Here is a 15,293-nt window from a genome sequence, read left to right as displayed (position 1 = left end):
GTCACAATGGGAGAGATGCGAGGCGGCTATGCACGGATTTTCGGGTTTTCCAGTTGTCTATTCACGGAATTTGAAAAACGTTCAAAGAGAACGTTTCCTCTGGCGATCGGGTTGCTGTGTCAGAAGCGTTGTGACCGGGTTGTGAACGGGTCCCGAGGCATAAGATGTCAATTTCCCATGTTGTCTTGTAGGTTGTGGACCGGCCGGTTCTCTGGTGTGTATTTCGTATGACTTATGTTGGAGTGGTTGGATCACTAAAAGATGCCTGATCAAAGTTCACCAATGTTCAGCTCCACACTTCAGACGTGCTGAAATAATCGCGGAGCAACCATAGATGTGAACCCTGAGGGAATTCTGTAAGATGTGGACACTTAAAAAAATATATATTTACATGAGCTCAACCTCCCTGAGTGATTGTCAATTCATTTGTAGGATAATGAACAGTGACATGTCAGAAGGCTGATCGACCAGTAATCTTATAACTTGCCAGTGATGATTTTTTAACGTTTTCATTTTAGTTTTTGTCTGTATTTTTTCAGGTCGTTTCCTTTATTTTTTGTCTTGTCAATTTCTTGTAGACTTTATTTCAAAGTGGTGTTTACAGTGTCTAGTTCTTGTTTAGTCTTGGTGAAAGTCTTATTTAACACTTGCCAGCTTTGCGGCTCCATTACTGTTTTGATCACTTTCACCACCGTCTTTCTTGTAAACTTGAAAACTTAAATAAACAGATTGTTGGAAAAAAGAATGGCCGTGAACGGGAGGTGGGCGCTTCTGAAACATATGTGTCACCGTGCCCTAATGGTTCCTCCAACCAGTGACTTATGATCATTTTCCACCGCGTTTCATACCAGCTCAACTCTACTCGCTTTACTTTGTTTTCCACTGCACATACGCAAGAGCCCCTGTATGTAGCTGGTCATCACAGCGACATCCAACCTTCTGCACAGGAGAGTGCTAAAACGCTAAAGTTAACGATGTCCTTTAGAATCCAACAAAAACTATTTCTGATAACATTGTAGGTGAGAAATAGGCCATGCAGTTGCTCAATATTGATTAATTTCGTATTTACAAAAAGCCAGTTTGTCTCTGGTTCTGTTTTCCATTCAGACGTGTCACACCTTCATATGCGTTTCTGGTTCAAATCTGCTTCCGAGCCAATAAAAAGAAGCAATGGTAAAATTAACCGAAACGAGTATGCCACCTTCTGGAGACCTGGGACTACAGTTAAGCACAGGGCCTATTGGTGGTCTAGAACTCTCTACAATTGGGTTTGGACCCAAAAATCTGGCATCGGATGTGCTCTACAGAGTATAACAATAAATAAATGAAAACAATGCAGAGTGATGAGCATGTTTACCCTGGGTGCAAGAAGTGTTCAGGGACCAGGCCCCTCTGCTGGATCATCATGCCCTGGAAGTGCCCCCCGGTGGTCTGGGGGTGTCGGTACATGGCCATGCGAGACTGGCCTGGCGAGTAAGGCAGCTGCTGGGGCCTCTGCAAGGCCTCCATCAGGTGTGGGTGGGGTCTCTGGGCGGCATAGTGTCCTGGACTGGGGTAAGGCTGGCCTGGGTAGGGGGCTCCCCGTCCGTCACCCCCACCCCGAGACATCATATGGGGCGGAGGGACGCCACCCTGCTGCATGCCAGGGTGCACGGCCCGTGGGTCGTACATGAAGCCGGACGCCATGTGTGCGGTGGAGGCATTCGGGTGCTGCTGTTGAGGTGGCTGGTTGCTGCGGCGCCGGGCTGCCGCGTTATGGCTGTCCAGGTCCAGGATCTCTTTGGGGCTTTCAGGTCGATCTGAGCTCTCCTCTATCCTGGCCTGCTTTTCTGGGCTGCCACCGCTGCCGTTTCCACCGCCCTGCTCTCTGCCTTCCGAACCCCTCTCTCCCGGGCCTCCAGGCTGAGGCCCCGCCTCCGACACGGGGCCAGGAGACACCAGACCGGCACCACTGGAGCCCTCAGAGCCCAGCGGCGACACGTCGCTCTCCCTCGGCCGGCCGTTCACATTGGCACTGGCTGCGGGCAGGTAGGCCATGGGAGGCATGGGGTGGCGAGGCTGGAACTGAGACCTGTGCCAGTCCTCTGAGGGGTACCCGCCTCGGCCACTGGCCTGCGGGTGTGCCTGGGCTTGGGGATGGGGATGGGGGGGGTAGTAGTGCTGCTGCTGGAACTGTGGAGGGTACATGTTAGGGTGGGCTTGGGGATGCTGCTGGCCCACCATGTGGAAGGGGTAGGCAGCGCCACCCTGCTGGTGATAGGCAGGGAAGTGGGCGGGGTTATGTTGAGGGTTCATGCCCTGGATGGGATAAGGGTGGTGACTGGATGGAAGCATGGGCCGGCCCATGTTCTGTTGGCTATAGTGTGGATGCGGCGGGCTCCTCATCCCGTACTGACTCGCGGCTCCGTTCTCCTGGCCATGGGAGTGCGGGGGCATGGCGGGGTTTTGGCCCGATGGCGGCGGCGGCCTGGCAACCTGCCTGCTTTGGCTGCTACCCCCCAGCTGTGTCTGATGGCTCTTGGGGCTGAACGCTTGCTGCTTATAGATGGCACCGGGAGGCCCCGTCTTCATGGCACCCGGTGGGAAAGGACCGGCGGCTCCCAGCGAGTCCAGCCTGCTGGTGGGCTCACTGGGTCTTTGATCTCCTCGGTCTGCGGGGCTCGGTTGAGGGGGAAGCTGGGGAGTAGGGTGACTTGGGGGCAGGGAGGTGAGAGGTGCTGGCTGGGAGGGACCGGGCTGGGCTCCTTGTGGGGTGCCCTGTGATGGGCCGTACTGCAGGGGGTTGTGAGGGAAGTGATGAGGAGGAGCAGGAGGATTGGGGGACGTCTGTTGCTGGGAGGGGTTCTGAGGGTGCTGCGGTGGGGGGGTGTCCCCACCCATTTGATGGTGCTGCTGTGGTCCTTTGGGGAGCTTCTGTTGGTGCTCAGCGTGGACACCCTGCTGATGAGAGTTTTGAGGCATTTGCTGAGGCATTGTGACGTGCTGTGGTGGGGGGCTCTGAACGTTTTGGTGTGGGCTGTTCTGTGGCTGTTGAGGGGCCTTGGGCGTGGAGGGTCCAGCAGGGTCGCGGTTGAGAGGAGGGGGTCGACCCCGGCTCTCCATCTCCACCGGGCCTTGTGGGAGTCGGTGGAGTCCGGACGGCGGCTCCTGCGATCTGCCCCAGTTGGGAATCGGGGGGCTCTGCATTCCACCTGCGGGACCACCAGGGGGCTCTGCGGGGCTGGGGACAGACGGGCGCTCGTGGTTGGATGGAATGGAGGTTACTTGTGACGCTGCGTGGTCATTGTTTTTGGCGGCCATTTTGGGCTCTGGCATCGAATCTGTTAAACACACAAAAGTTGAAGTTGTTGAAAAGTTACTTGTTAGTATTAAACAAATAAACATTTACTGGCCACAATTAGAATGATTAAAAGAGTCTGAGTCGCTACGCCGTGTAGTGGATTTTGGGGGGCAGGCTCTTACTATGTTGAGGCAGATGCATGCTGGGACACCGAAGCCCATGTTTCACAAGCTGAAAATTCTTAATGCCCCCCCCCCACCCAGCCCCCCTGTTCACCTAATACACAGATTTTCAAGCCCTATGGTTCACCGGCACCATCTGGTGTAAAATACTGTATACATTCCAAGTTTCATATTTCTAATGCCCCAAATTTCTTACAATACATACAGCAATCTTAAAGAAGAAAATGCAAAAACCTTTTTTACGACCGCCTCTGCACAAGTCTTAACCAACCAAAAATAGCAGACCTACAAGCTTGTATTTTTGGCTAAGAGATTTGGTGTAGATGGAAAAGGTGGTCAAAGTACAGTTGTAAATGAATGAAATGAAAATTGCATCACTATCGCCTCATAATATTTCTGTTCCGCATGGATGTACAGCACATATATATATTGGGGGCAAATTAATCACTTTATTAATTTAAGGACCTTTACGAGAAAGGGTTGAAGGCCCCGTTTTTGAGGCCCAGTCGTGGAATGTGTCTACACTGAGGTCAGAATGAATGACAATCAACTCTAAAATAACTCCCAACAAAAGGATGACCGTCAAACAGCTGATACTCATTATCGTAGACGAGAGATCAGAGTACATCACAAGCAGGACTTGAAGGAGAGCAGCTACACTGATGACAGGCCATCCTCAAAGAGACAAGCGAGACACTTCAAACTAATGAATATTCAATTTGCCACTTACTGTGAAAAATAATTAAAGTCAAATTGCGAGAAGCAGAGGGTAGGGAGGAGGAGGGGCCAGAGAGCGAGTAGGGGCTTCGCCGATTAACAAAATAACACACTCAACGCACTCGCCACACTCTGCAAGGGAATTGTATGTGGTGGTAAATGAGGTAAATAATTAATGTGATTAATTAACCACTTATGCTCCCATTTTATATTTGTAAAACTTATAAATTACAAGCCAAACTACAAGCTCAGAAGGCGCCACATCGCCTTGTGATCTGCTATTTTCTTGCTCGTTTCAACAACAAAAAAAGGTAATCTTTTTCAGATTTTAAGAACATTTAAATTAAGAAAGAAATAATACAATTTGCCTACAATGAAATGCCCAAAATTTGGACACTGTTTAAAAGTTTAAAAGAAGGTTAATAATAATAATAATAATAATAAGGTTAATAATAATAATACAAGTTTAATTAATTAATTAGATTGTGTTTTGGATGCTTGGTAAGCTGTACAGAATGCCTGTTGGAGAGATGGGAGAGCAGCTCTGGGCAGGGCTACTACCTTTGGCCTGTGTGTCTGTGTGCTGCTGGGAAGCCTGGCTGTCTGCTCCATTGTCTCTGGCGGGACGCAGCAGCTGAACGTCGGGGGGAGGGGGGAGATGCAGAGAGGGGTGAGCTGGGGCGCTGCCAATTCCTGACGGGGGCCCGGGCCCCGGCGCTGCTGCTGGCGGATGAAAGTTGCCCATGTGCTGACGAGGAGGGGCGCTGGCAGGGGGTCCGGAGGACGCCGACAGCTGCTGCAGGGCCAGCATCTCCGGGCTCTCCAGCATGGAGGCCAGGTGCGACCTGCCGGAGGACTCCGGATGGGGCCCCGGAGGACGCGAGGAGGCCATCGGCCCCGGAGATCTGCCCGCCGTGGGCATTCGGTACTGGGCGGCGTTGGGGGCAGGGTGGGGATAGCCGGTAGCCGGTTCGGGCCACGGTTTATGACCCACTGGGGGCGGGACCCCGCCGTGATTATAGTGGTGCTGGTTCACCATGTTGGGGTCATGCATGCCATGAGGTCCAGTGAGTCTGTCTTGGCTCTGGTGGCTCATGCCAGGCCACATGTTGGGGACACCCATGCTAGGAGGTCCAAAGCCAGGGTAGCTGTGCTGGGGTGGTCCGCCGTCGGGGCCTGGGAAGCGGTTGCCCATGGGGTGCATGGTGTGGCCTTCTGGACGCTGGCGGGTGGGGTACATGCTGGCCTCAGGAGGGGGTCCGGGCTGGAGGGCTACAGGACGCGGGCCCAGTGAGGGGCCGTGGGTGGGACCCATGTAGGGATGCTGATGATGTCGTTGGGGGTGGAGAAGACGAGGGTCTGGTCCCATCGGGTATCGAGGGCCAATATGGTGTCCATCACCTATGTGATGCTGGAATAAAAACAAAAAGATTTGATCATTATAACTGTAATGTCTTTGATCAAACGTAAAGCAGGGTTTTGCTGTGTAAATAACCTTATCTCTGCAAGAGTGTAGTTTGCATGACTACTAGCAGTAACTTAGTCGTTCAGTTAACGGTGGTGTAAACAATATTTCGTTTTGTTAAGATAAGTGTTAAATAGCTCTATAATCTGATGATCATCCTTGCTATAGTGTTTGTTCAGTAACAGGGGTCTTCCCGTATCTTCAACTCTTTAGTAAACAGAACATACATTTTCAGGTTGGAATACCTATTTGATTCAATTAGGAGAAAGAACCCATACAGGATACAAGTGAAAACTGGAAATGATGAAACAAATAAAACTGACCCACCTGAGAATGTATTTTCTGTTTACTAAAAAGCTGGAGAGACAGGGAGACTCCAGAACAAAGACTCTAGTAATGATACTTTTGTTTTAACATCTTTAAAGGCAGGGCAACAGATCATGTAAAATGCTGGCTATCCAAATAATGTGAAGAAAAAGAAACGAAACAAAAAAAAGTATGTTATATTACTTATGTTTAATTTGGCATTCTCATAAATAATAAATATGTTTTATACATTTTGGAGAATGAAGACTAACACCCAAATATTCAGTTTTCAAGCTCCCAAGCCTCAAAAAGGAGCTAAATCCATACAAGGAGCACCTTTGTTTGCATCTACAACATAGACACGAGGTCGATTCCCTTCCCCTATTCGCCCGTACTAGGGCGTGACATCACTGTAGATAAAAGAATACTGTGCTGATGTAGCCTGGGATGAATACCATTTTCGGGTTTCTGATCCGCTCGGAGCGGAAATAACCTTACGTCATCATTACGTCATCCGGTGGCCGGAACCAACAACCGGAACCACTAGTGCTGTGTACTTCAAAAATGATTGCCCTAGTTTAAAACTTGTTTAGTTTGGTAATAATAGTTTAAATAATAAAAATAATTTAGTTTCTTTTGGTATAATAATCGTTTGGTATGTCCATCTTCTATTCTAACTCGTAGCGTAACTAGCGAGACTAAACAAATTGATTAGGGACCAGTCGAAATTTACATAAGGGGGGGCATGGAGGAAAATAGGGGAGGGTCATGCCTTTCTAATTTTGGTCCAAGGGAGGGTCAGCTAATTTTACTTTGAATCCAAGGGAGGGTCATGCAATTTTGAATTGATAAAATAGTCCGTTTTTTATATACCTTTTTAGTACAGCAGAACAGTGGTCAATGACCCCTCTCCATTTCAAAGGATACAAAGAATTCAAATCAAGTAACACCTTGTCTATTTAGAATCAATGACGGTCGTTAACAAGCCATCAACGCACAGCGAGTGTGAACGACCCAGTCAAATCTATTCAGCGTCTTAACGATGGTGGTTGAACAATTAAGCAAAACTTCAACAGGCGTTATTGGAGAGATGCATTATAAATAGGCCTACTATAACTGGATATACATAATCATTTGAAGTAATTCTGTGCATGTGATTAATGTGGATCTATATGGACATGTATAGATGCCTAGCTCCACAAGTAAAACCAGAAGCATCAGGCCATAATTGATAGCCTAATTTGTTTTATGTAGGCAACAGTGTAGTTGTAGTCACTGTAGTTGATCATTAAAAGGGCAGAGTGACAAAAGTTTTAAACTACTGGTTACCAAATATTCAACTTTCTTCAATCTGACCAGGATTCAATGGGTTTCCCACATGTAAGATGAGAACACTATCCATTATGCTACCACTACTACAGATACACTGTGCATTTAGCAAGACTGACTACACTACAGCAATGTTCTAATCAATGTGGAAAGCAAAACATTGGACATATCAGTTTTAAATGTCATGTTGTATTTGATGGGGAGGGTTAGGGGTGTCAAGAATTTCACAATACGATACATGATGTTGGGCATGATATCGATATGATATATTATTAATGTTCTTTTCTCATGTATCATCAACATTGGCCATCATCTTATAAATAACGTTATAAAGCAAGTTAGAAACAATTACAAAGTGCTTTGTACACACAAATAAATACATTTGTGCAAGCTTAATGGAGAAGTGAAGTTCTCACTAACTATAAACCCATTGTTTCAGAGGACAGATAGACACTAATATAACAAATATAATATAAGACTGAATAACTATAAATTCCACAAACCTCATATTTTTGTCATCTGGACTTTACCAACCAAGTGCAGCCTAGTTATTTCCAACAGCTAAAAAAAATCTATAATACCAGATACAGTATAATACAATCTTAGATTAGATGTAGGCCTATTTGAGAGTGCAGATGCATGTCACATTAACGAGCGTCAACGAGCATCAGCTGACACACACCTCCCCTCTGCAGTGCTTTAAACTGAAAGTGACTCACTGGAGTCTGTTTCATTTCTCTCCAAAATACCTTTAATATGATGGAGGACATGATTAATAATTACTATGATTATGATAAGCTTTACATTTCATATCATACAGTAAAAACTCCTAACTTTCACCGGCAAAAAAAAAGAAAGTGTTTTTTTTGTATTAAAAAAACAATAAAACAAATATTACGATACAGTATGACATCATGACAATACCTATCATCACATTTTAATACCACGATAGGCTATATCGTGACACAATATATCGTGACACTTCTAGGCGGGGAGGGTTACTCTTTTTTTTGTAATCACTTGGGGATTTTTTTTTGTCAAAGGGAGGGTCATGGCATTTTAGATCAGGGCACATACATTTCCTCCATGCCCCCCCTTATGTAAATTTCGACTGGTCCCTTAGCATTATGTGGGGAACAAAAACAAAGCAACGCCAACCAGAACCAACCACCGGAACCACTTATTTTTTCCTTTTTTCTAAACCGGATCACACAGCTAGTTTTAGAACACATACCAGGCTTTCCCCCCGAGGTGGAAAGTCTGGTGACGCGAGGTTAATGCTGATGTATGTTGGTTATTTGTTCACTTTATGTCATTTAGATAGACATATACTTGTTTGCTTGACCACAAATGCTAAGAATGTTATTCAGATAGCATGTTGTTTAGACAGATGCTAGGTTTGATGTTTTCTTGGTATCCTAGCTACTTTGTACTCTACTTGCCTGACCATTTCCCCAGTTGTTGTTGTTGTTGACTATATGGTTCATGTAATTTACACTGATCTTGCACGTCACTCTGGATAAGAGCTTCTGTTAAATGCCTAAAATTCTTTATGAGAATAATGCATGCCTCAGCAATAGTCTTGCTACTGTATGTACTGCAGCAGCAGATCACAGGCATATGTAGCCTGGACTTCTTAACACATTGGGTGCCAGAGGTTTATTAAAATATTATACTTTGAGTGCCAGGACTTTTTAAACATTTTGAACCTTTTTCAAGTAGTCACAAAATATTTTCAGTGATCACCGTCCTCACGGTGATCCCCTCATTACACACATACAGGTCTCGTACAATCGGGGGGAAAAAATTTAAAACATTCGGAAATCCATTCCATAGTTGCAGCCAGTTGAAAATAGTTAAATTAACATTGTAAAAAAAAAAAGTGCACAGGAGCCGAGATACAGGTTTTTGAAGTCATAAGTTAACCAGGAGGTGGATTGGAGTCTAAATCTTGTAGGAGTGATATTTCCTGTTGCTGTGAAGGAAAAAAAAAAAAAAAAAAAAAAAAAAAAGTATTTTTTTTTTTTTTTTTTTCAAAAACCGTATATATACGGTTTTGGCACTCAACGTTAGTATGCGCAAAACCGTATATATACGGTTTTGGCACCCAATGTGTTAATAGAAAGAGGCTAGTTTGACAACACAATTTCTGCCTGAGTAAAACTTTTATCAAAGAGGGGAAAAAGGGAAATCTCACGTCCTTGTGAAATTGTCAGTTCCATTTTAGTGTATCAAACACGTGTTTCACATAACTTTAAACTAGTTTTCTTGCTGCCTCAAGAAAACAATCTTTGGTCTAAACAACTTCATAACTTTTGATCTCAAGATAACGGGACCAAAAACCAGTAACCGTGGCCATTCTTATCTTCCTTAGTAAAATATACCAATTAGTGTAAGACTCGTATAGCAAAATGTGACATTTTGCACACAATTAACAGAACGTGAAGTAATATCCAAGACAATATCTGCCAAGATGTGCTTTCCTACCTGCATGTTGAAGTTGTGAGGCATGTGCTGCATGTTGGGATCTCCATGTCTGGGTATGTGAGGCCGCTGACCAGGGTAGGCAAAGCGGGGGTCCATGGCCATCCTCTGGGCATACATGGGTGGACCAGGAGGTCGAGAGAGCTGGTACGAGAATGGAAAGACCTCAGTATTACGGATCACAGAACAGAAGTTTGAAAGGATGTCAATGGTCTGTTAAGTCATTTCACGTATCGCCCTTTAATGCTGTACATTTCTTCAGTATTAATTATGCAACCCATTGCTTTTACGCAATATCGTTCCATGCACAATCCTGGCACCAGTGTATGCTCGCTCAGTACTCCATTAGTTTTGCATTAATCGTTAAATCGTCCTTTTGGTGGGTCGGACCCGTCACAGCAGCAGATCGCGATGAAAATTCCTTGCATTATATAATACTTGACAGTAATTCGATCCTTATTCCGCAGAGGGAAACGTAACAATTACAGGAAAATAAATCATTTGTATTTAGTTTCCCCATGTAGGAGACAGTGGTTACAAATTAATAATTATGAAAGAGCAGCAGTAGAGGATCTGCTTGAAGTACCTGCTGTCCGGGGTGGTACAGGCCCCTCATGTCTGCTCCGTGGAGGTGTTGCTGGTTCGGGGGAAGGCCGTGGGGGTGAGGGGGTCCGTTGGCCCAGTGGGGGGGGTGGGGCGGAAGGGCAGGCTTGCTGCTCTCCTCCGTGGGGTTGCTGCCTTTGCCGCCCTGGGAGCCGCGTTTGCGCTGCGCCTGCTCCGTGGCTTTGATCAAGCCGTCTGGCCCAGAGTGCTTGCTGCCGCGGTGGCGCTTCTTCTCCTTGCGCTCCTTGTCCTCGCCGCTGACGTGGAACTCCTCGTCGGTGTCCCCGTCCTCCGAGGGGAAGTGTTTCACCAGCGCGCGGCTGAAACACCTTTCCAGGGACTCCGCCATGCCGGTGTATTCTGAGGAAACATGCGTTCAGATCTTAACCAAATGAAACCTGGCAGCCTGTGATGATAGCCGATCTACAAGCTCACAACGAGTCAAAGCGTGTTGAGAGCTTGTAGGTTTGTAAGGTTTCTGACTGTAGTTAAGAAGCAGTGACGAAGTAACTTTGACTAAAAACAAAGGAGCCATGAAGTTCACTGTGTTGGATTATCGATTTCAAGCAAGTTGTCGCTGCCTGGCAGAAACCTTGTACAGTACTGTATCTCCATAGTTGAACTTTTTATGTTTTGGGAAATGAATGCAATGTCATACAAGAGTGTCGCCTAAAAGTAGCGAAAATAGCACTCACAAGGGAGCTTGTAGATCTGCTATTTTCGCTATTAATTAAAACAATTTCTTTAAGTGAAAGTGGTGTCTGTGGATTTTATAAAATAAAAGTATTAACAAGAGCTTGTGACAAAAAAATAACTACTCTGGATCCATTGGAACACAGGTAATGTTTTCCATTACCTGAAAAGTAAAGGTTTTGGAAATATGAAGTGTATGCCCGACAGCAACGAAGTTTAACAGGGTTTTAAATTAAAGGTGATTTTCATATCGTACTAAAATGAATGGAAATCACTGATGTATCAGAAACCACTGTGGTATAATTTAGAAAATGGTCACCACGATGTGAAGCAGTTAGGGCTGGGCGATGTGAAAAAAAAAGAAGAAAAGATAGTTCTTACCAAATAAGTATAGAATAGGGCTTAAAGGACTACTTCATCCATTTTCAACCTATCTTCATATAATTGGTCCTCACTAATGCTCAATATAATATGGTATAATCTGTGTCTCAGAGGAGGGCTGAGTGTGGACCGTTCGGAAACCTACCTACCAGTGACATCATTGGTGGGGCCGGTTTGGTCATTTCAAACAAGATGTTAAACTTTATTTAATTTTTTTAATTAGTTCAGGAACAATGGCTTCTATTTCAGCATACTAATTTTCCAGGAAGAGAAAGGCTGTAGTTTCTATTACCTTGGAATCCCCACCGATGATGTAATTCGTAGGCAAGTTTCTGAACTGGCCACAGCCCACCAATGACACGCAGAGTGAGCAGACAAAAATTGTGCCGTCTTATAATAGGTATTAGTAAGTAAGACCAATTATATGGATGAATTGCTCCTTTAAGTGATTAATACCAGGAAAAGACAGAACTTGTTAAGTCATATCACAATATTACGGTATCCACAATCCCAGACGATATCTAGGCACATAATCACAATATCGATATGTTGCCCTGCCCTAGAAGCAGTCAATGGGCAAAACATGGCAGACTCTCAGAACGGTCCTTTAAGGACAAGTTCATGAGTTTAGAAACACACACACACACTTTCCACAATATCACACACCACTCACAAATGCATTCTTGCATGTGCAAATAAACACCACACGCATTCAAACACATACACACCACAGAGACCGATCTGCGTTCCATGGACCCTTAGACACACACTCAACCCTCTGTTCTCAGGCCAATGGCTGGACAGCTGACCAGGTCAAAGGGCACAGGTTGACCCCCCCCCACCCCCACCTCTCCCCTTGCTCGTCCAACTCCTTCAGCCCCTCCCCCCTGATCCGTGGTCAACCCCACCCCTCTTTCTCCCTCCCTCCCTCCCTCCCTCCCGCCCCTCCATCCATCCATCCCTGGGGAGTGCATTCAGTCGGATGGATGGCTCCAGACAGGGGGGCTTAGGGGCCTGGAATGTCTCCCTGGCACTGCAGGGCCCGCCGGGCCCCGGAGCCCCCTGAGCAATGGAGCACACAGCTCAATCACTCCCCATTAATCACTGTCAACGCTGGCCCTGGCCCCGGCCCCATCACAGCACCGGGTCCGGCCCTCTTTTTCTTCTTCTGCTCGCTCTCCCTCTCTCTCTCTCTCTCTCTCTCTCTCTCTCTCTCTCTCTCTCTCTCTTTCTCTTTCTCTTTCTTTCCCTGCACCCCCCACCCCCCCATCCCCCCCCCAAAAAAAAACACATGCACACTCCAGTCTCACAGCCACATGTACTTCACTGAAATTGATTTTGATCTTTGGCTGTCATACATTAAATCCATATGCATCTTTGTCTTGGCAGCTCTGAAACACTTGAACCCTAGCATCCCTATTCTGAAGGGAAACGTTTGCTTCGACGTGTCGCCCTGCGCACGCGTGAGCCTGTAGATGGGCTATTTACGGTGAAGAGATTTGGTGTGGAGGGGAAAAAAAAGCAGACCACGTAGAGTTCACCAAGTATAGAGGGTTAAAGTTGATAGACGTGAGGGGATTCTGGAGATTGTGTGTGTGTGTGTGTGTGTGTGTGTGTGTGTGTGTGTGTGTGTGTGTGCGCATGTTATTTATTTACCACTGTCTTCCCCGTTGTACTGGACGCAGTTTTTAAATATGAGCTTCACGTCGGCGACAAACTCCTCCTTGGCGACGTACCCCCCATCGTTCAGCTTCTTCTCAATGGTGGACAGGTCCATGGGGGTCTGCATGGAGTCAAGGAATGATGAATTAATACATGTCCACCTACCACTGTCGTACCGAACAATGATTTACTAAAGGACAACAAAACAACAGTGAAAAGAGTTGCTGCTTGCATACAGTACAATGCAATAGAGCAGTGGATCTGAAAGTGTCTTTAAATTTCAAGGACCCCCATAACTCTGATTATAACAACTCTAATGTACGAATGGAACCAAAAAGTGTCCATTTGGCACAGACCTGGTAATTGGAACCCCCTCGAGGAACCCTGAGGGTCCTTGGACCCCACTTTGAAAACCACTGCAATAGATGCAAAAAATAGAGCTCAACAGTGAGATACCGGTAAGTAGAGAATTGTATTATCAGCTATAACGTCGTAATAATCCAATGTAGACGAACCACGAGCTGGTTGTGACCTTAATGTGCCGCCATAATGTGGAATGCCCTGACAACATCCATTAACCACTTAAACCCCATATGGTTGAGCGGAGTCCCTCAGGGCTCTATACTAGTGTCTTTTCGGTTTTCGAACAGACAAAGGTCATGTGCGTGAATCGTTGTGAGCTTGTCTATTTGCCATTTTCTGCCTTCCCCACAATAAGGATGCTGGGGTTTAAATGGTTAAAGGATGTGAATCACTGGCTTGTTTCAAAACTGGCCTGAAAAAAGCATCGGTCAGAAAACTACAAGTGGAGATCCCATTGAAATGAGGAGCTCACGTTACCATGGAAATACTACCACCCGCGCGAATGTCACTAGATCCCATAGCCTGGAGACGAAAATCATCAAAAGTCGACTACAATATTCTACAACACTATTGACAATATAAACACTATAATAATAACAACGGTTCAAGTAAACTCATTCAGTGCCAATGACGTGTAACACGTCAATTATTTCCAAAGCCCAGAGTGCCAATGACGTGTAACACGTCAAAACCGTATTTTCAGTGTTTACGCTAGATGACGCTGTTCGCCCTTCTATGAGTGATTCTATGACTTCTGGAGAAGAGTAGATCCGGAAATAATGTGATCACAAGAAACCCAGCCCCGTCCGATCTAATGTTAAAGGAATTAGAAAAATAAAAATGTCTCTGCTTTCTTGGCAAGAACAAGCTATATTCAACAGCCAATAACTAAAGAACAGAGGGTCGCGGTGACACGCTTTTTTTTCTCAGATGGAAGCACTATGGAGATGGAGACACTACTCCGTCTTTTGCGGCACTCAGTGTGTCGATTGTCCTGGAACGAAATATTCGGTGGCTCTTGAAAGCTTAGTAATATGCTACAAAACGCTGGCACTGGCTGGCTGACTTAATTAATTCTGGCACTCAATGAGTTAAGAAGAACAAAGCTAAACGATCGATTGATTGATTGATTGGAAGCAGTGGAAACGCTTGCGCAATGGTTTATTTATGGGATGAGTAGATCCTTCATCAAATATGTACACAGTCTTGTACCTTCGCCTTTTTGCATTTTCCAATGCTTTTTATGAACGGAATCAAATGTTTTATGGTCAAGATTCATCGCTGGTTGGTTTGATTCCAGGCTTAAAACTCTTTATATAAAAGATTTTCTAAAACGTCTATGGAGTAAATGAATTCACTTTCGGCTCCAGAGCCGTTCTAAAAGTGGGCGGTCACTGCTGAGCTCTAGAGTAAATAATCTCATTATCTTCATGAAGATGGCTACCTGAATGATCTCATGGTAATTGGGGGCATAAGACTCATCCACAGGCTCCAAGAAGGGCCAGGCGTCCTTTTGGCCTTTCAGGGCCTCTAGCACTGGAAAGAGAAAGAGAACTTGGTTTGGAACACAGGTAGCAATGCAGACCGTGATGAACAACACAGGTTCACACACTAGTAAAGGCTAGGACTGAACTACTTCATGGAAATGTTGGTTGAATGTCTGCCTTATAGATGCACTTCACCCATATCTTCATATAATCGGTCCTCAACTAAAGCTGATTATGAGATGGCAACATTTCTGTCTGCTAGCTCTGTGTCTCAGAGGTGGGCTGTGGACAGTTCAGAAACCTGCCTAGCCTAGCGCCTAGCAGTGACATCATCAGTGGTC

At 45.7% G+C, this 15,293-nt stretch overlaps 1 protein-coding gene across 4 annotated transcripts in view; it reads right to left on the bottom strand.

Moving 5' to 3' along the window:
• The window catches only part of cecr2 (CECR2 histone acetyl-lysine reader), a 71,901-nt gene that overhangs the window by 4,747 nt on the left and 51,861 nt on the right, over positions 1-15,293 (bottom strand). For all 4 annotated transcript variants that reach the window (XM_080438807.1, XM_080438808.1, XM_080438809.1 and 1 more), the window contains 6 exons: positions 14,910-15,001; positions 13,097-13,223; positions 10,350-10,726; positions 9,767-9,907; positions 4,741-5,590; positions 1,358-3,320 (listed from right to left, as the gene is read on the bottom strand). In XM_080438807.1, coding sequence (XP_080294933.1) covers positions 1,358-3,320; positions 4,741-5,590; positions 9,767-9,907; positions 10,350-10,726; positions 13,097-13,223; positions 14,910-15,001 — 3,550 coding nt within the window. The remainder of the gene's footprint in view (positions 1-1,357; positions 3,321-4,740; positions 5,591-9,766; positions 9,908-10,349; positions 10,727-13,096; positions 13,224-14,909; positions 15,002-15,293) is intronic.

This window comes from Gymnoscopelus braueri, assembly GCF_963280865.1.
Source record: "Gymnoscopelus braueri genome assembly, chromosome: 9".
NCBI lineage: Eukaryota > Metazoa > Chordata > Actinopteri > Myctophiformes > Myctophidae > Gymnoscopelus > Gymnoscopelus braueri.
This window is presented reverse-complemented; position numbering and strand designations above follow the sequence as displayed.